Here is a 20,911-nt window from a genome sequence, read left to right on the forward strand (position 1 = left end):
CATCAGCCCACCACTAGGGGGAGACAACAGGCTAAGGCACTTTAAAGGCAGAGCCCCTCCATAGACGAGAGGCCCTGCCAGCACCCAGCCTCTCGTACTCCAGAGAACGCACCTTCACCAGGTCACCGAGAATGTTCCTAACCACCACATCCACAGGGAGGATTTTACGCTGCGTCGACACTAAACACCGTGCATTCCACGTGTAGTACCTAACCACTGAGCTGACTAGGAATAAAGTGCACCGGTCCCAGCCTCCAAGGTTTCTGAATGCCCCATAGGCCCATTCCGCATAGGAGAGACTGGCCAGCCGAGGCCAACCAATGGAAGCGCCCACCCTGTTGTAAACCTCTGTGTTAAAGGGACAATGAAGCAGAAAATGCTCCATGCTTTCCAGCATGCCTCCACACTCTTCGCGGGGACATCCCCGGTCATCAGAGCTCCTGCACTTCAGATTGTCCCTCACACACAGTTTCCCGTGGAAACAGCGCCAAGTCAAGTCCCAAAACTTCAAGGGGATCCTGATAGAATTCAAAAGCTCTAAACCCACCTCCAGATCCCGACTTGGGCAGTCCTTGAGCGCCAATGGCCTCTGGAAATGAGAAGACAGAACCCTCTTGTCAAGGAATTTCCTCGACAGAGTCCTAATCTCCCCCATCCCCAGACCCCACCGACGAATAACCTTCAGAACCGGGGTAGTGTAAGCCGGGAGATGCCCGTGTGGTGTGCGAAGATCCTTCACTTGCCCTCCTGTCTCCCATTCCTGGAAGAAAGGCCAAAACCATCCCCTACAGGAGGATACCCACGGAGGAGCCCTCTCTGACCAGAGGTTTGCTATATTGGTCTTAAGAAAGGTATTCACTAGGAACACCACAGGGTTGACCATACACAACCCCCCTAGTCTCCTCGTACGGTAAGTAACCTCCCTCTTCACTAGGTTCAGTCTGTTCCCCCATAACATCTGGAAGAACACACTGTAGACCCGGGTCCAAAGAGGTTCTGGCAACATGCATACACTGCCCAAGTATATCAGTAAAGGGAGCAGGAATGTTTTGATCAGGTTAACCCTTTCCCGGAGGGTCAAAGACCAACCCTTCCACTGATCCACCTTCTGAGCGGCGATCTTAAGCCTGCTGTCCCAGTTTTGTTTGGGGTAATCCCCTTGTCCAAATTCGATGCCGAGAACTTTTGCAGATTCCTGGGGCTCTGGAACGGCGTCCGGGAGATCAAAACCAGGATCTCCCCCTCCCAGCCAGAGACTCTCGCACTTATCCCGGTTGATCTTGGACCCGGATGCCTCCGAGTAGCGGTCCACCTCTGACATCACCCATTGGCCTTCCTCTTGTGAGGAGACAAACACGGTGACATCATCAGCATACGCTACCGCCCTCAGAGCCAAATCCGGCTCCGCCAGGTCCATTCTCACCCCCGCCAACGGTCCACAATCAATCCTCCTAAGGAAAGGATCAATTGCAAACACGTACAGCAACGGGCTCAAAGGACAACCCTGACGGACGCCAGACCCAACCTCAAAAGAGCGGCCAATCCAACCATTCACAAGCGGGAAACTCTCTGCCCCTGCGTACAAGGTCTTAAGCCAATCAACAAACCCCCCCGGCAGGCCATATCTCAGAAGAACAGACCAGAGGTATTCATGGTTAACCCGATCAAATGCTTTTGCCTGATCCAAGGACAGCAAGTACCCCTTCCAGTGGCCAGCCCTACCCTGCTCCACAGCCTCTCGGACACTGAGCACAGCACTAAATGTACTGCGGCCCGGAACAGAGCAATGCTGAGCCCCCGAAAGGAGCCGGGGTGCAAACTCCACCAGCCGGTTAAACAGCACTTTTGCCAGAATCTTTCGGTCCACATTGAGAAGTGCTATGGGACGCCAATTCTCAATGTGGGACGGGTCTTTACCCTTTGACAGGATGATCAGCGCTGACCTCCTCATTGACCTTGGCAGAGTGCACGAGGATAGACACTCATTAAAAACCCCAGTCAAGAGGGGAACCAAAGTGTCCTTAAAGGTCTTATAGAACTCAGATGTTAAGCCATCCGGACCGGGTGACTTCTTGAGGGCAAGCCCATCAATAGCCATCCTGACTTCCTCTTCCCGGATCATCTCTGTCAAAACGTCAAGAGAGGAGTCTACTCCTGGTTCAGGGACGGTTTCAGCCAAGAAAGCTGATACCTTATCTCGATCTAGATCCTTCCTTCCCAAGAGGTGCGAGTAGAAGGATCTGACGACCTCCAGGATCCCTGATCTGGACCTTTTCAAGGATCCCGTACTATCAATCAGTCCTGAGACTATTTTACTATTCACTGACATCTTGCAGTTTCTGTAAGGGTCGGGCGAGCGGTACTTCCCGTAATCCCTCTCAAAAACCAAAGATGCGTGTCTGTCATACTGGCACTTCATCAACAAGGACTTCACTCTGGAGATATCGTCACGACTACCTCCAGTCGAGACAAGGTTCTCAAGTTTCTTCCTCAGGCCCTTGTACAAACGGTACCTGTTTAGGCTTCTGAGGCCCGAGAGCTGGCGGAAGAATCTCGCAACCCTTTCCTTGAAGATCTCCCACCACTCTGACTTACTGTTACAAAGGCCCAGCAATGGTACCTGGCTCTGAAGAAAATCCTCAAAGGACTGTCTTATCTCCGCTTCTTCCAAGAGAGACGAATTCAGCTTCCAATAGCCTCTGCCCATCCGGGGGGTCTCTGTGACATTCAGAGAAAACAAAATTAAACAGTGATCGGAGAACTCCACCTCAACAACAGACACTGCTGAAGAGACGGCCTCCTCCTTTAAAAAAAAACTATCTATCCTAGACCTACAACTACCCCTATGATAGGTGAATCCCGCGTGGCCTGGGGTGTGCCGGATGTGGACATCCACCAGGCGAGCCTCACTCGCTATGCTATTAAGGGCGACGCTATCATAAGTCAGCTTGTCTCTGGCACCTCCCCTGTCTTGGGGCCTCGTGACAGCATTAAAATCCCCTCCAAAGACCACCTGCCGACTTGTAAAAAGATAGGGCTTGATCCTCATAAAGAGACACTTCCGGTCCCACTTAGACTGTGGGCCGTAGATGTTAATAAGGCGAAGTTCTTGTCCCTTCATGAGGACATCTAAGATCAGGCACCTCCCCATTTCTAACTCGATAACCCGTCGGCATTCTACCGCTGCGGTAAAAAGGACCGCCACTCCGCTATACAGCTCGGCCCCAAGAGACCAGTAGGAGGGCCCATTCCTCCACTCTCTTTTAGCTTTGTAGATAGATGACATATCTGTTAGCCTGGTCTCTTGCAAAAATAAAATATCAGCATTAATATGGGCAAAAAAATCATAGGCCGCAAATCGAGCCGTATCTGACTTTATGCTGGCAACATTAATAGATGCCAGAGTCAACGGAGAGGGTGCCGCCATCAAGGGTGATTGAGTTAGACAGCTTTCTTTTTCCCACCATCCTTCCCATCCACCCCACCACCCTCCTCATCAGATGATGGTTTACCCCTTTTAAGTGAAATAGATGTGTCCATTTTCCCTTTATATACATTTTCCTCGTCCCCTGACTCTGGGCCTGTCTCCCCCCCTGAAGACATAGATTCCCCAGGGAGAGAGGACTCAGCGTCTCCTGTGAGCCCCACCGCAACATCCGAAACCTCACCCCCAGCCACCCCCTCCTCCGAAGAGGAAATGTCGCGGAGGGCTCGGAACCGGTTGGAGAGACCAATCAGAGGGAGATCAGTTGTACCTTCCTTTGGCATCTGGCAGGTGGGAGAAGATCTTACATCTCTCCTTTTCTTATTCTTCCGAGTACCCCGCTTTGTTTCTGCCCATCCCCCACTGTCCTCATCCGCGCTCCCACCATGGGAGGACAGTGAGGAGACGGCATCCCCCTCTTTGTGGATCCTTCCAGTCTCCTCATCCAGTTCACTATCCCCCAGGGCCTCAGCAGTAAGACTGGCCGCAGGGACAGGATCAGGAGTCACCCCAGTTGGTTGATGCTCCTGTGAGTCCTGAATCTCCCTGTCCCTTTGACGCTTCTCGAGACGCCTCAGTTGGGCAGGCGTCTTCTGCTTACTTTTCTTCCCTGGCCCCTGCACCCCTTCATCCCCGACAGCCATCCCCCCAGCAGAATCCACCTCACGGCTTACTCCCACCGGGGCAACAACCGCGTTGACAAAGGAACGAGGGCAGCGACTGAATGGGTGACCTAAGTCACCACACAGGTGACACCTAATCTCTGCACAAGATGTAGCGAGATGGCCTATTTCCCCACACAGAGTGCACTTCTGCACAGTGCAATTGGCGCTAAAATGTGTGGGGTCACCACATCTGTGACAGAGCTTCGGCTGACCCTGGTAGAAGATCTGGATACGATCCCTTCCGAGGAAGGTCGCAGATGGTATATGGGTAACGGTGTTTCCTGAACGCCTAAGCTTGACCATAAACGTCCAGGCCCCTGACCAGATGCCATATTCATCCCTGTTCTTTTTTGGGACCTCCACCACCTCACCATACCGACCTAGCCACGTCATGATGTCAATACAAGAAAGCGATTCATTACGGGTTAAAACGGTCACCTTCTTGACATTATTTTGGCGAGACACTGCCTGAATGGCAAAGTCTCGCCAGCCGGGCTCATTCTTTACCAACTCATAATTCGACCAGAAGAGCTCAAGCCCCTCCGGCCGAACAAAGCTGATATCGAACTCAGGGGTACCATAAGGATGTATCAAGGCATAGATGTCAGCTGCCTTAAAGCCCAACTTCAGCAGAAGCTCAACAACTTTAGATCTTGGAGGACATGTATCACTGCCTCTCCACCTCAGCCGGACCACATTCCTACGGAGACCACCTGGCCCGGCTGTAGGGAGGGACCACACATTATCCCCCCCTCTTTCCTCTCGGAAGGCTGAAAGACCATGTCTCTCTATCCAGAAGGATAGATCAACCTCCCTACCCTCTACATTGATCGATCTCTCCCCTCTCCTTAAGGCCCCCAGGAGACGCTGCTGCAAACTGTTCTCCCCAGAGCCAGAGGACGAGGAAGCTGACATTCGCGTAGCTGCGGATGGGTGCTGCCACCGCTGGGGGTGCAACTGGACCAGGCCCTACATTCCCACCACTAATCTGTGCCCCTTCACCACCCTCCTCCACATAATCCATACCCAAACCATTGACCCCTATTTTAGCTGATGTGCCCCCCATACCTCCACCCGTGCTACAGCCCAAACCACTATTCAAAGCCCCAGACAGATTTTTAGTAACAGATGAATTATTCCCCTCATTCACACCCTCAGTCACTCCAACATTAACCTCCACATTCATACTGGCTGGACCGGTGCGTTCTGGTGCAGATTTTGTACTATCAGCATCACTGGGTACCAGGGCTGGAGCCATCACCACAGGACAGGTCACCGGTCCCTTATACAAGGACCGGGAAGCCTGCCTAGCCTGTTTATTAGCGGCCCCAGCCCTGTTTTTACCGGTACCCTCCGCCTCATCCGTACTAGAATGTCCAGCTCCTGGGCGCCGCTGATCTGGATCAGCGGCGCCAATGCAAAACAAAAGTTTTTTTCTACTTTTGGGAGAATCTATTTTTCCCTTAGCCACCACGACTACCTCCGGCACTGAGTCACCCCCCTCTCCCACAGGGGAGCGAACTACAGCACCGGAGTCTGCCTCTATGCCCACCGCTGGGCCGCCCTCACTGTACGGCCTTGCGGCCGATGCCTTCTCTGTTCCATCCCTGCTACTGCAAACAGGCATGGAGCTCTGCGCCCTTTTAGTATCTGTACTCTCCCCGCACCTTTGCACCGAGTCCACCACAGAACACGGGCTAGGCTGGGTAACGGGGCTTGCACAATGAGCTAACCCTGCGGCCGACTCAGGGTTTACAGGGAGGGGGTGTAGATATAACTCACCACTTCTTGCTGCTTTGGCTTGGTCTTCTTTTTCTTCTTACCCCCAGGTGCCTCATTTGGGAGCTCATCTCCAAACACCAGGTTCTGAGGACACACTGGGGATTCCAGCATGCGGATCTGGGCCATTAGCGCCCCTCCCTGGTAGCTGCTGTCACTGTCCTCCCCTGAGTCGGCAGGTGATACTGCTGGCTGCTGTGCAGGGGGCCCACTGTACGGGGCCTGCTGCTGTTGCCGCAGGCCACCAGGTGGATCTGCCTGTTGTTCTTCCTCCATCTCCTCCACATCATCCACCTGGCTGTCAGGTTGCAGCCCCATCAACCTTTTATTTTTTTCTTCTTCTGTCACCCTGAAGCGCTCCTCATTTTCCAATTTTTCTTTAAATGGACCACTCTTCTCCAGTAATGCTGCTCTCCTCTCCTCCAAAACTTGCATGTCAGCCATAAGTCTTTTTATCTCTGACTGGATCTCAGTTTTTTTCCGTTTAGGACTAACCTTGGCTCTGGCACGGGCACAGCGCAGTTCCTCTCGGAGCCTCCTGATGGCCTTACAGGCGTCTTCATACTCACGGAGGTGACTTTTTACCCGGGAGGTATAGGTGGAAATAGACTCCCGGGTCCTCAGCACTCCCCAGCCTTCCTCACTGAGGTCGGCTTCACCTCCGTGAGTACTCTGCCTTCTTCTGGACGAACTCAGCTTTCCACTGGCAGCACCCAGCTTTCCCAAGGAGGATCCCACCTTGGAGTTTTTCGCCTCTGTGGGGGGAGTTGGAGCAGCATTGCTGCGACTCCTGGTGGAACGCCTCACCCCCAAATCCTCCGATGTTCCGGCCGCTTGCTGGCTTCTACTGCTCCCCTGCGGCCTATTCCGAGGAGCAGAAGCCTGGGCCTCGCCTCCCTCACTCATGCCTGGAAACCCACTCCCTCCCTGGGGAGGAGGAAGCAGGCCCCAGGTGGAACAGGTGGAAATCCCTGGAGCTCAGGAGACACAGCAGACACACACAGCACAGCTGAAGCACGACCACACCCGCAACTAATTGGTCAGCACTCCAGAGCTGTACTCACTATTCTGCTGGTGGGGTCACTGTGTACATACATTACATTACTTATCCTGTACTGATCCTGAGTTATATCCTGTATTATACTCCAGAGCTGTACTCACTATTCTGCTGGTGAGGTCACTGTGTACATACATTACATTACTTATCCTGTACTGATCCTGAGTTATCTCCTGTATTATACTCCAGAGCTGCACTCACTATTCTGCTGGTGAGGTCACTGTGTACATACATTACATTACTTATCCTGTACTGATCCTGAGTTATCTCCTGTATTATACTCTAGAGCTGTACTCACTATTCTGCTGGTGAGGTGACTGTGTATATACATTACATTACTTATCCTGTCCTGATCCTGAGTTATATCCTGTATTATACCCCAGAGCTGTACTCACTATTCTGCTGGTGAGGTCACTGTGTACATACATTACATTACTTATCCTGTACTGATCCTGAGTTATATCCTGTATTATACCCCAGAGCTGTACTCACTATTCTGCTGGTGGGGGTCACTGTGTATATACATTACATTACTTATCCTGTACTGATCCTGAGTTATATCCTGTATTATACCCCAGAGCTGTACTGTCACGATGCCGGCTGGCAGGAGGTGGATCCTCTGTGCCAGAGAGGGATGGCGAGGACCGTGCTAGTGGACCGGTTCTAAGACACTACTGGTTTTCACCAGAGCCCGCCGCAAAGCCTTAGGGGGACCAGATACAGGAGGAACCACAGAGTTACGGCAAGGGTTACTGGGAACCGGTTTTAGACAGTTCTTGGAACAAGAGGACCCCCAACTCTTGATCTCCCCAGTGGACCAATCCAGGGTTGGGGAATGAAGTTGAAGCCAGGGAAGTCCAAGGAGAATTTCCGAGGTGCAATTGGGGAGGACCAAAAGTTCAATCCTCTCGTGGTGAGATCCGATGCTCATAAGAAGGGGCTCCGTGCGGAAACGTATGGTACAGTCCACCCTGGCTCCGTTGACCGCGGAAATGTGGAGTGGCTTGACAAGACGGGTCACCGGAATCCGGAATTTATTCACAAAGGAGTCCCGAACAAAATTCCCAGAAGCTCCAGAGTCCAGGCAGGCCACGGCTGAGAGGGGAGAGCTGGCTGAAGTGGAAATCCGAACAGGTACCGTGAGACGTGGAGAAGCCGACTTGGCATCAAGAGACGCCACACCCACGAGAGCTGAGTGCGAGCGTGCGTTTCCCAGACGTGGAGGACGGATTGGGCAATCCACCAGAAAATGTTCAGTACTGGCACAGTACAAACAAAGATTCTCTTCCTTACGGCGATTCCTCTCTTCCAGGGTCAGGCGAGACCGATCCACTTGCATGGCCTCCTCGGCGGGAGGCCTAGGCGCAGATTGCAGTGGAGACTGTGGGAGAGGTGTCCAGAGATCTAAGTCCTTTTCCTGGCGGAGCTCTTGATGCCTCTCAGAAAAACGCATGTCAATGCGAGTGGCTAGATGAATGAGTTCATGCAGGTTAGCAGGAGTCTCTCGTGCGGCCAGAACATCCTTAATGTTGCTGGATAGGCCTTTTTTAAAGGTCGCGCAGAGAGCCTCATTATTCCAGGATAGTTCAGAAGCAAGAGTACGGAATTGTATGGCGTACTCGCCAACGGAGGAATTACCCTGGACCAGGTTCAGCAGGGCAGTCTCAGCAGAAGAGGCTCGGGCAGGTTCCTCAAAGACACTTCGAATTTCCGAGAAGAAGGAGTGTACAGAGGCAGTGACAGGGTCATCGCGGTCCCAGAGCGGTGTGGCCCATGACAGGGCTTTTCCAGACAGAAGGCTGACTACGAAAGCCACCTTAGACCTTTCAGTAGGAAACTGATCCGACATCATCTCCAGATGCAGGGAACATTGGGAAAGGAAGCCACGGCAAAACTTAGAGTCCCCATTAAATTTGTCCGGCAAAGACAGGCGGAGGCTAGGAGTGGCCACTCGCTGCGGAAGAGGTGCAGGAGCTGGCGGAGGAGATGGTTGCTGCTGCTGTAGCTGAGACTGAATCTGCTGTAGCTGCGACTGGAGTTGCTGAGTCATGGTGGTCAAGTACGACAGCTGGTGATCTTGTTGGGCAATTTGTCGGGCTTGCTGGGCGACCAGTGTGGGGAGGTCGGCGACAACAGGCAGAGGAACTTCAGCGGGATCCATGGCCGGATCTACTGTCACGATGCCGGCTGGCAGGAGGTGGATCCTCTGTGCCAGAGAGGGATGGCGAGGACCGTGCTAGTGGACCGGTTCTAAGACACTACTGGTTTTCACCAGAGCCCGCCGCAAAGCGGGATGGTCTTGCTGCGGCGGTAGTGACCAGGTCGTATCCACTAGCAACGGCACCTCTCTGGCTGCTGAAGATAGGCGAGGTACAAGGGAGTAGGCAGAAGCAAAGTCGGACGTAGCAGAAGGTCGGGGGCAGGCGGCAAGGTTCGTAGTCAGGGGAGATAGCAATAGTTCTGGTACACAGGGTATAACACACAAAGAACGCTTTCACTGGCACTAAGGCAACAAGATCCGGCAAGGGAGTGCAAGGGAGGAGACTAGATATAAGCAGGGAACAGGTGGGAACCAATTAAGCTAATTGGGCCAGGCACCAATCATTGGTGCACTGGCCCTTTAAGTCTCAGGGAGCTGGCGCGCGCGCGCCCTAGAGAGCGGAGCCGCGCGCGCCAGCACATGACCGCAGGAGACGGGAACGGGTAAGTGACCTGGGATGCGACTCGCAAGCGGGCGCGTCCCGCTGTGCGAATCGCATCCCCAACGGCCATGGCAGAGCAGCGCTCCCGGTCAGCGCTGACCGGGGAGCTGCAGGGAGAAGGACGCCGTGAGCGCTCCGGGGAGGAGCGGGGACCCGGAGCGCTAGGCGTAACAGTACCCCCCCCCCTTAGGTCTCCCCTTCTCTTTATCGGGTAACTGCCTCCCCTGGGATGAGGACACCGGGAAAGGATGGAGGGATTCCTCAACGGCAGGCAGAACCGCAGGAGTAGGAATGGGGAGAGAGGGCAGAGGGCGGGACCTGGCACGGGGCAGTGTGACACCAGGACGAGGGCCATGAGGGGACACAGAAGCTTGCCTGATGGAACTGGGAGGGGGGGAGGGGCATTTCCTGTGGCAGGCAGAGTCCTTAATGACCTTAGGGGGACCAGATACAGGAGGAACCACAGAGTTACGGCAAGGGTTACTGGGAACCGGTTTTAGACAGTTCTTGGAACAAGAGGACCCCCAACTCTTGATCTCCCCAGTGGACCAATCCAGGGTTGGGGAATGAAGTTGAAGCCAGGGAAGTCCAAGGAGAATTTCCGAGGTGCAATTGGGGAGGACCAAAAGTTCAATCCTCTCGTGGTGAGATCCGATGCTCATAAGAAGGGGCTCCGTGCGGAAACGTATGGTACAGTCCACCCTGGCTCCGTTGACCGCGGAAATGTGGAGTGGCTTGACAAGACGGGTCACCGGAATCCGGAATTTATTCACAAAGGAGTCCCGAACAAAATTCCCAGAAGCTCCAGAGTCCAGGCAGGCCACGGCTGAGAGGGGAGAGCTGGCTGAAGTGGAAATCCGAACAGGTACCGTGAGACGTGGAGAAGCCGACTTGGCATCAAGAGACGCCACACCCACGAGAGCTGAGTGCGAGCGTGCGTTTCCCAGACGTGGAGGACGGATTGGGCAATCCACCAGAAAATGTTCAGTACTGGCACAGTACAAACAAAGATTCTCTTCCTTACGGCGATTCCTCTCTTCCAGGGTCAGGCGAGACCGATCCACTTGCATGGCCTCCTCGGCGGGAGGCCTAGGCGCAGATTGCAGTGGAGACTGTGGGAGAGGTGTCCAGAGATCTAAGTCCTTTTCCTGGCGGAGCTCTTGATGCCTCTCAGAAAAACGCATGTCAATGCGAGTGGCTAGATGAATGAGTTCATGCAGGTTAGCAGGAGTCTCTCGTGCGGCCAGAACATCCTTAATGTTGCTGGATAGGCCTTTTTTAAAGGTCGCGCAGAGAGCCTCATTATTCCAGGATAGTTCAGAAGCAAGAGTACGGAATTGTATGGCGTACTCGCCAACGGAGGAATTACCCTGGACCAGGTTCAGCAGGGCAGTCTCAGCAGAAGAGGCTCGGGCAGGTTCCTCAAAGACACTTCGAATTTCCGAGAAGAAGGAGTGTACAGAGGCAGTGACAGGGTCATCGCGGTCCCAGAGCGGTGTGGCCCATGACAGGGCTTTTCCAGACAGAAGGCTGACTACGAAAGCCACCTTAGACCTTTCAGTAGGAAACTGATCCGACATCATCTCCAGATGCAGGGAACATTGGGAAAGGAAGCCACGGCAAAACTTAGAGTCCCCATTAAATTTGTCCGGCAAAGACAGGCGGAGGCTAGGAGTGGCCACTCGCTGCGGAAGAGGTGCAGGAGCTGGCGGAGGAGATGGTTGCTGCTGCTGTAGCTGAGACTGAATCTGCTGTAGCTGCGACTGGAGTTGCTGAGTCATGGTGGTCAAGTACGACAGCTGGTGATCTTGTTGGGCAATTTGTCGGGCTTGCTGGGCGACCAGTGTGGGGAGGTCGGCGACAACAGGCAGAGGAACTTCAGCGGGATCCATGGCCGGATCTACTGTCACGATGCCGGCTGGCAGGAGGTGGATCCTCTGTGCCAGAGAGGGATGGCGAGGACCGTGCTAGTGGACCGGTTCTAAGACACTACTGGTTTTCACCAGAGCCCGCCGCAAAGCGGGATGGTCTTGCTGCGGCGGTAGTGACCAGGTCGTATCCACTAGCAACGGCACCTCTCTGGCTGCTGAAGATAGGCGAGGTACAAGGGAGTAGGCAGAAGCAAAGTCGGACGTAGCAGAAGGTCGGGGGCAGGCGGCAAGGTTCGTAGTCAGGGGAGATAGCAATAGTTCTGGTACACAGGGTATAACACACAAAGAACGCTTTCACTGGCACTAAGGCAACAAGATCCGGCAAGGGAGTGCAAGGGAGGAGACTAGATATAAGCAGGGAACAGGTGGGAACCAATTAAGCTAATTGGGCCAGGCACCAATCATTGGTGCACTGGCCCTTTAAGTCTCAGGGAGCTGGCGCGCGCGCGCCCTAGAGAGCGGAGCCGCGCGCGCCAGCACATGACCGCAGGAGACGGGAACGGGTAAGTGACCTGGGATGCGACTCGCAAGCGGGCGCGTCCCGCTGTGCGAATCGCATCCCCAACGGCCATGGCAGAGCAGCGCTCCCGGTCAGCGCTGACCGGGGAGCTGCAGGGAGAAGGACGCCGTGAGCGCTCCGGGGAGGAGCGGGGACCCGGAGCGCTAGGCGTAACAGTTACTCACTATTCTGCTGGTGAGGTCACTCTGTACATACATTACATTACTTATCCTGTACTGATCCTGAGTTATATCCTGTATTATACTCCAGAGCTGTACTCACTATTCTGCTGGTGAGGTCACTGTATACATACATTACATTACTTATCCTGTACTGATCCTGAGTTATATCCTGTATTATACCCCAGAGCTGTACTCACTATTCTGCTGGTGAGGTCACTCTGTACATACATTACATTACTTATCCTGTACTGATCCTGAGTTATCTCCTGTATTATACTCCAGAGCTGTACTCACTATTCTGCTGGTGAGGTCACTGTGTACATACATTACATTACTTATCCTGTACTGATCCTGAGTTATATCCTGTATTATACTCCAGAGCTGTACTCACTATTCTGCTGGTGAGGTCACTGTGTACATACATTACATTACTTATCCTGTACTGATCCTGAGTTATCTCCTGTATTATACTCCAGAGCTGCACTCACTATTCTGCTGGTGAGGTCACTGTGTACATACATTACATTACTTATCCTGTACTGATCCTGAGTTATCTCCTGTATTATACTCTAGAGCTGTACTCACTATTCTGCTGGTGAGGTGACTGTGTATATACATTACATTACTTATCCTGTACTGATCCTGAGTTATCTCCTGTATTGTACTCCAGAGCTGTACTCACTATTCTGCTGGTGAGGTCACTGTGTACATACATTACATTACTTATCCTGTACTGATCCTGAGTTATATCCTGTATTATACTCCAGAGCTGTACTCACTATTCTGCTGGTGAGGTCACTGTATACATACATTACATTACTTATCCTGTACTGATCCTGAGTTATATCCTGTATTATACCCCAGAGCTGTACTCACTATTCTGCTGGTGAGGTCACTCTGTACATACATTACATTACTTATCCTGTACTGATCCTGAGTTATCTCCTGTATTATACTCCAGAGCTGTACTCACTATTCTGCTGGTGAGGTCACTGTGTACATACATTACATTACTTATCCTGTACTGATCCTGAGTTATCTCCTGTATTATACTCTAGAGCTGTACTCACTATTCTGCTGGTGAGGTGACTGTGTATATACATTACATTACTTATCCTGTACTGATCCTGAGTTATCTCCTGTATTGTACTCCAGAGCTGTACTCACTATTCTGCTGGTGAGGTCACTGTGTACATACATTACATTACTTATCCTGTACTGATCCTGAGTTATATCCTGTATTATACCCCAGAGCTGTACTCACTATTCTGCTGGTGAAGTCACTGTGTACATACATTACATTACTTATCCTGTACTGATCCTGAGTTATATCCTGTATTATACTCCAGAGCTGCACTCACTATTCTTCTCTGACATGCTTCTTGTCTCTTCCAGGATTCCACTATGTGAAGAGTTCCTCCAGTAATCCTCTGAACTTCTACACTTGGAATATTTCCTGGATTATGAAGGAAGTGTTCTTATACAATGGCGCCCGACCCAAGCACGGTGAGTCCTTCCTACTACATGTTGTACAGCAGACATTTTACTTTTGCGCTGGGTCCTCCCCATATAATAAACATAATGGGGGAGATTTATCAAAACCCGTCCAGAGGAAAAGCTGCCCAGTTGCCCATAGCAACCAATCAGATCGCTGCTTTCATTTTTAAAGTGCCTGTGAAAAAATGAAAGAAGCGATCTGATTGGCTGCTATGGGCAACTGGGTAACTTTTCCTCTGGACAGGTTTTATAAATCTCCCCCACTGATACTGTTTCCAAACCAGGGTGCCTCCAGCTGTTGCAAAACTACACCTCCCAGCATGCCCAGACAGCCGAAGGCTGGGAGATGTAGTTGTGCAACAGCTGTAGACACCCTGGGTGGGAAAAACTGCTAAAATGTATATTATTATTACTGATACTATAATGTGTATTATTATTATTACTGATACTATAATGTGTATTATTATTATTACTGATACTATAATGTGTATTATTATTATTACTGATACTATTATGTGTATTATTAATATTATTACTGATACTATTATGTGTATTATTATTATTATTATTACTGATACTATAATGTGTATTATTATTACTGATACTATAATGTGTATTATTATTATTACTGATACTATTATGTGTATTATTATTATTATTACTGATACTATTATGTGTATTATTATTACTGATACTATAATGTGTATTATTATTATTACTGATACTATTATGTGTATATTATTATTATTACTGATACTATTATGTGTATATTATTATTATTACTGATACTATTATGTGTATTATTATTATTACTGATACTATTATGTGTATTATTATTATTACTGATACTATTATGTGTATATTATTATTATTACTGATACTATTATGTGTATTATTATTATTACTGATACTATTATGTGTATTATTATTATTACTGATACTATAATGTGTATTATTATTATTACTGATACTATTATGTGTATTATTATTATTACTGATACTATTATGTGTATTATTATTATTACTGATACTATTATGTGTATTATTATTATTATTACTGATACTATAATGTGTATTATTATTATTATTACTGATACTATAATGTGTATTATTATTATTACTGATACTATTATGTGTATTATTATTATTATTACTGATACTATTATGTGTATATTATTATTATTATTACTGATACTATTATGTGTATTATTATTATTATTACTGATACTATAATGTGTATTATTATTATTATTACTGATACTATAATGTGTATTATTATTATTATTATTACTGATACTATAATGTGTATTATTATTATTATTACTGATACTATAATGTGTATTATTATTAATATTACTGATACTATAATGTGTATTATTATTATTACTGATACTATTATGTGTATTATTATTATTATTACTGATACTATTATGTATATTATTATTATTATTACTGATACTATAATGTGTATTATTATTATTATTACTGATACTATAATGTGTATTATTATTATTATTACTGATACTATAATGTGTATTATTATTATTATTACTGATACTATTATGTGTATTATTATTATTACTGATACTATAATGTGTATTATTATTATTATTACTGATACTATTATGTGTATTATTATTATTACTGATACTATTATGTGTATTATTATTATTACTGATACTATAATGTGTATTATTATTATTATTATTATTATTATTATTACTGATACTATTATGTGTATTATTATTATTACTGATACTATAATGTGTATTATTATTATTATTATTATTATTATTACTGATACTATTATGTGTATTATTATTATTACTGATACTATAATGTGTATTATTATTATTATTACTGATACTATTATGTGTATTATTATTATTACTGATACTATAATGTGTATTATTATTATTATTACTGATACTATAATGTGTATTATTATTATTATTACTGATACTATTATGTGTATTATTATTATTACTGATACTATAATGTGTATTATTATTATTATTACTGATACTATAATGTGTATTATTATTATTATTACTGATACTATTATGTGTATTATTATAATTACTGATACTATTATGTGTATTATTATTATTACTGATACTATAATGTGTATTATTATTATTACTGATACTATAATGTGTATTATTATTATTATTATTATTATTATTATTATTATTATTACTGATACTATTATGTGTATTATTATTATTACTGATACTATAATGTGTATTATTATTATTATTACTGATACTATTATGTGTATTATTATTATTACTGATACTATTATGTGTATTATTATTATTACTGATACTATAATGTGTATTATTATTACTGATACTATTATGTGTATTATTATCATTATTACTGATACTGTAATGTGTATTATTATAACTGATACTATTATGTGTATTATTATTATTACTGATACTATAATGTGTATTATTTTTATTATTACTGATACTATAATGTGTATTATTTTTATTACTGATACTATAATGTGTACCGTATTATTATTATTACTGATACTATAACGTGTATTATTTTTATTACTGATACTATAACGTGTATTATTTTTATTACTGATACTATAACGTGTATTATTATTACTATTATTATTATTACTGATACTATAATGTGTATTATTATTACTGATACTATTATGTGTATTATTATCATTATTACTGATACTGTAATGTGTATTATTATAACTGATACTATCATGTGTATTATTATTATTATTACTGATACTATAATGTGTATTATTTTTATTACTGATACTATAACGTGTATTATTTTTATTACTGATACTATAACGTGTATTATTATTACTATTATTATTATTACTGATACTATAATGTGTATTATTATTACTGATACTATTATGTGTATTATTATCATTATTACTGATACTGTAATGTGTATTATTATAACTGATACTATCATGTGTATTATTATTATTATTATTGTTACTGATACTATAATGTGTATTATTATTATTATTATTACTGATACTATCATGTGTATTATTATTACTGATACTATAATGTGTATTATTATTATTACTGATACTATTATGTGTATTATTATTATTACTGATACTATTATGTGTATTATTATTATTACTGATACTATTATGTGTATTATTATTATTATTACTGATACTATAATGTGTATTATTATTATTATTACTGATACTATAATGTGTATTATTATTATTACTGATACTATAATGTGTATTATTATTATTATTACTGATACTATAATGTGTATTATTATTATTATTACTGATACTATTATGTGTATTATTATTATTATTATTACTGATACTATTATGTGTATTATTATTACTGATACTATAATGTGTATTATTATTATTACTGATACTATTATGTGTATATTATTATTATTACTGATACTATTATGTGTATTATTATTATTACTGATACTATTATGTGTATTATTATTATTACTGATACTATTATGTGTATTTTTATTATTATTACTGATACTATAATGTGTATTATTATTATTATTACTGATACTATAATGTGTATTATTATTATTATTACTGATACTATAATGTGTATTATTATTATTATTACTGATACTATTATGTGTATTATTATTACTGATACTATTATGTGTATTATTATTATTACTGATACTATAATGTGTATTATTATTATTATTACTGATACTATAATGTGTATTATTATTATTATTACTGATACTATTATGTGTATTATTATTATTACTGATACTATTATGTGTATTATTATTATTACTGATACTATAATGTGTATTATTATTACTGATACTATTATGTGTATTATTATCATTATTACTGATACTGTAATGTGTATTATTATAACTGATACTATTATGTGTATTATTATTATTACTGATACTATAATGTGTATTATTTTTATTATTACTGATACTATAATGTGTATTATTTTTATTACTGATACTATAATGTGTATTATTATTATTACTGATACTATAATGTGTATTATTTTTATTACTGATACTATAACGTGTATTATTTTTATTACTGATACTATAACGTGTATTATTATTACTATTATTATTATTACTGATACTATAATGTGTATTATTATCATTATTACTGATACTGTAATGTGTATTATTATAACTGATACTATCATGTGTATTATTATTATTATTGTTACTGATACTATAATGTGTATTATTATTATTATTATTACTGATACTATCATGTGTATTATTATTACTGATACTATAATGTGTATTATTATTATTACTGATACTATTATGTGTATTTTTATTACTGATACTATAATGTGTATGATTATTATTACTGATACTATAATGTGTATTATTATTATTACTGATACTATAATGTGTATTATTTTTATTACTGATACTATAATGTGTATTATTTTTATTACTGATACTATAACGTGTATTATTATTATTATTATTAATAATAATAATAATACTATAATGTATATTCTGGTGTCTGCTTTGTATCTTTGCAGTTTGCGCATTTATAATTTCCATGTATGTCAGGGATGTGTGATTAATCTCAGATGATACATCACCCATCACCCATCATCACAAACAGATTATTGTTTTCTATATCAATGAATAGTAAAAGGGATGGATTTATGGCCAAGGGATTTATCTCTGTTACAATTAATGACTTGATCCATCACCATTTTATTGAATAGTATTAAGACGGTCGTATCTATTCCTCTGCATGTTTAGGCTCAGTATAACATCACGTAAGACGGGTGAAATATGTTGTGCTCCCTCCATGTTATCTTTTGTGTGTTTTCTTTTGTTTTTATCTATTGATTTGCTGTGAAATGTGTTTTTCCTTTCTGTATCATCTATATGTTGCATTTTAGTTCTGTGTATTTGGCTTCAGTTTCTGCAAAGTTAAACAATATGGCATCAGGGAATTCCGGCTTCATGCCGTATACTTATGTCAGTATATAGCAGCACCTAACGTAGGGAAGCCCTGTAGTAGAAGCTGATTAGTACGGAATCTATTCGTGTAAAACAAGTCAAGTTTTAATTCGGTGTTAAGATGGTTTATGTCAGGAGAAGCTATGCTGGAAAGATACTTAAAGGGGTATTCCAGGAAAAAACTTTTTTCTTTATATCAACTTGCTCAGGAAGTTAAACAGATTTGTAAATGACTTCTATTAAAAAATCTTAATCCTTCCAATAATTATCAGCTGCTGAAGTTGAGTTGTTCTTTTCTGTCTGGCAACAGTGCTCTCTGCTGACATCTCTGCTTGTCTCGGGAACTGCACAGAGGTTTGCTATGGGGATTTGCTTCTATTCTGCACAGTACCCGAGACAGGTGTCATCAGAGAGGACTTAGAGAGAAAAAAACAACTCAACTTCAGCAGCTCATAAGTACTGAAAGGATTAAGAATTTTTTTTTTATAGAAGTAATTTAAAAATCTGTTTAACTTTCTGGAGTCAGTTGATATATAAAATAAAGTTTATTCCTGCATAACCCCTTTAAAGAAGTGAAGACCTACTGAGAGAACACCTACTGAAGAGCAAAGACCGCTGCTGGCTGCAGATTCTGTAAGGTTAAAAGAAATGGTATCGGGGAATTCCGGTTTCTTGTGGTGTACTTGTGTCAGTATCAGTACAGTGGTCCCTCAACATATGATGGTAATCCGTTCCAAATGGACCATCGTTTGTTGAAACCATCATATGTTGAGGGATCCGTGCAATGTAAACTATAGGACAGTGGTCTACAACCTGCGGACCTCCAGGTGTTGCAAAACTACAACTCCCAGCATGCCCGGACAGCCAACGGCTGTCCGGGCATGCTGGGAGTTGTAGTTTTGCAACATCTGGAGGTCCGCAGGTTGAAGACCACTGATATTGGAGGTTATACTCACCTGTCCCCGCCACTCCGGACCGTCACCGCTGCCCTGGACGTCGCCTTCCATCGCTGTCCTCAACGCTCCGGGAAGGTCTCTGCTGCCGGGGAATGTCGCTCTCCGTCGCCGCCGTCACGTCACTACACACGCCGCTCCTATTGGATGACGGGACGGCGTGCGCGGCGACGTGATGACGGCGATGGAGAGCGCCGGCGATGCAGGGGATCCTGAGGAGTACGCTACGGAGCCCCGAGGACAGGTAAGTGATCGTCAGCGGAGCACACGGGGCACCGTAAACGGCTATCCAGTGAGAGCTGAAGCAGTCTGCGCGGCCGGATAGCCGTTTATGTGATGGCCCTGACATACAAAAGCATCGTATGTTGATGCTGCCTTCAACATGCGATGTCCTCTGAGAGTGATCGTATGCTGAAATGATCGTATGTTGGGGCCATCATAGGTCGGGGGGTCACTGTATATAGCAGCACCTACCTGGACCTATGTCAGACCCCTTATTTCTCGGCAAAAGCATCTCTTGGTCCACTGGGCCATTCCCCACCTACTTTGAGACCACTTTCAGAGATAGTAGTGGGGTTAAAGGGTGGAAACCAGGAGGGCTTTCAGTGGTCTCAAACTGTGACCCTCCAGATGTTGCCGTTGGCTGTTTTGGGCATGCTGGAAGTTTGAGGCTTGCAACCTCTTTAGGCATGCTGTTTGAAAAATACAGCTCTAAGCATTATTGTAGGTCTCCCATCCACTGCCCAGACCATGATACCTGCCGCTTAGCATGCTGAGAGTTGTAGTTTTGCAACATCTGGAGGGCCACAGTTTGAGACCACTGTCTTAGATGCCATGGTTTACACCTGTTTTTGCCCATTCGGCTAAGTTTTTAAGACTCTGGCCTCCTGTCTCCTTGTGTCTCCTTGTGATGAAGTGGTGTGTGCCCCCGTAATAATGCGCCAAATGCAGGAAGCGATAACCTAGTAAAAATGTTGATGAACTCGTACTGAGTACCTGGAATAATGAAAGATTTTTTTTTTTTTTACTTACTGAAGCCGATAATCACATCCCGAGGTGTTTACCTATAAAACAAAATGGATGAATAAATCATTTTCATTTTATATCAGGGAGAACTGCGGTGGGATGAGAATTTGTGGTCTATAGATGAGTTTGGAGTTAGTCAGATGGGGGGGGGGTCACATAATT

The 20,911-nt window shown here is 44.3% G+C and overlaps 1 protein-coding gene across 1 annotated transcript in view; it reads left to right on the top strand.

Annotated features, from left to right (window-relative positions):
* The window catches only part of ALK (ALK receptor tyrosine kinase), a 1,017,868-nt gene that overhangs the window by 279,360 nt on the left and 717,597 nt on the right, over positions 1–20,911 (top strand). Inside the window, exon 2 of the mRNA XM_056568555.1 lies at positions 13,695–13,805. Within this exon, the coding sequence (XP_056424530.1) occupies positions 13,695–13,805 (111 nt within the window). The remainder of the gene's footprint in view (positions 1–13,694; positions 13,806–20,911) is intronic.

The sequence above is a fragment of the Hyla sarda genome, chromosome 3, assembly GCF_029499605.1.
Source record: "Hyla sarda isolate aHylSar1 chromosome 3, aHylSar1.hap1, whole genome shotgun sequence".
Classification (NCBI taxonomy): Eukaryota; Metazoa; Chordata; class Amphibia; order Anura; family Hylidae; genus Hyla; species Hyla sarda.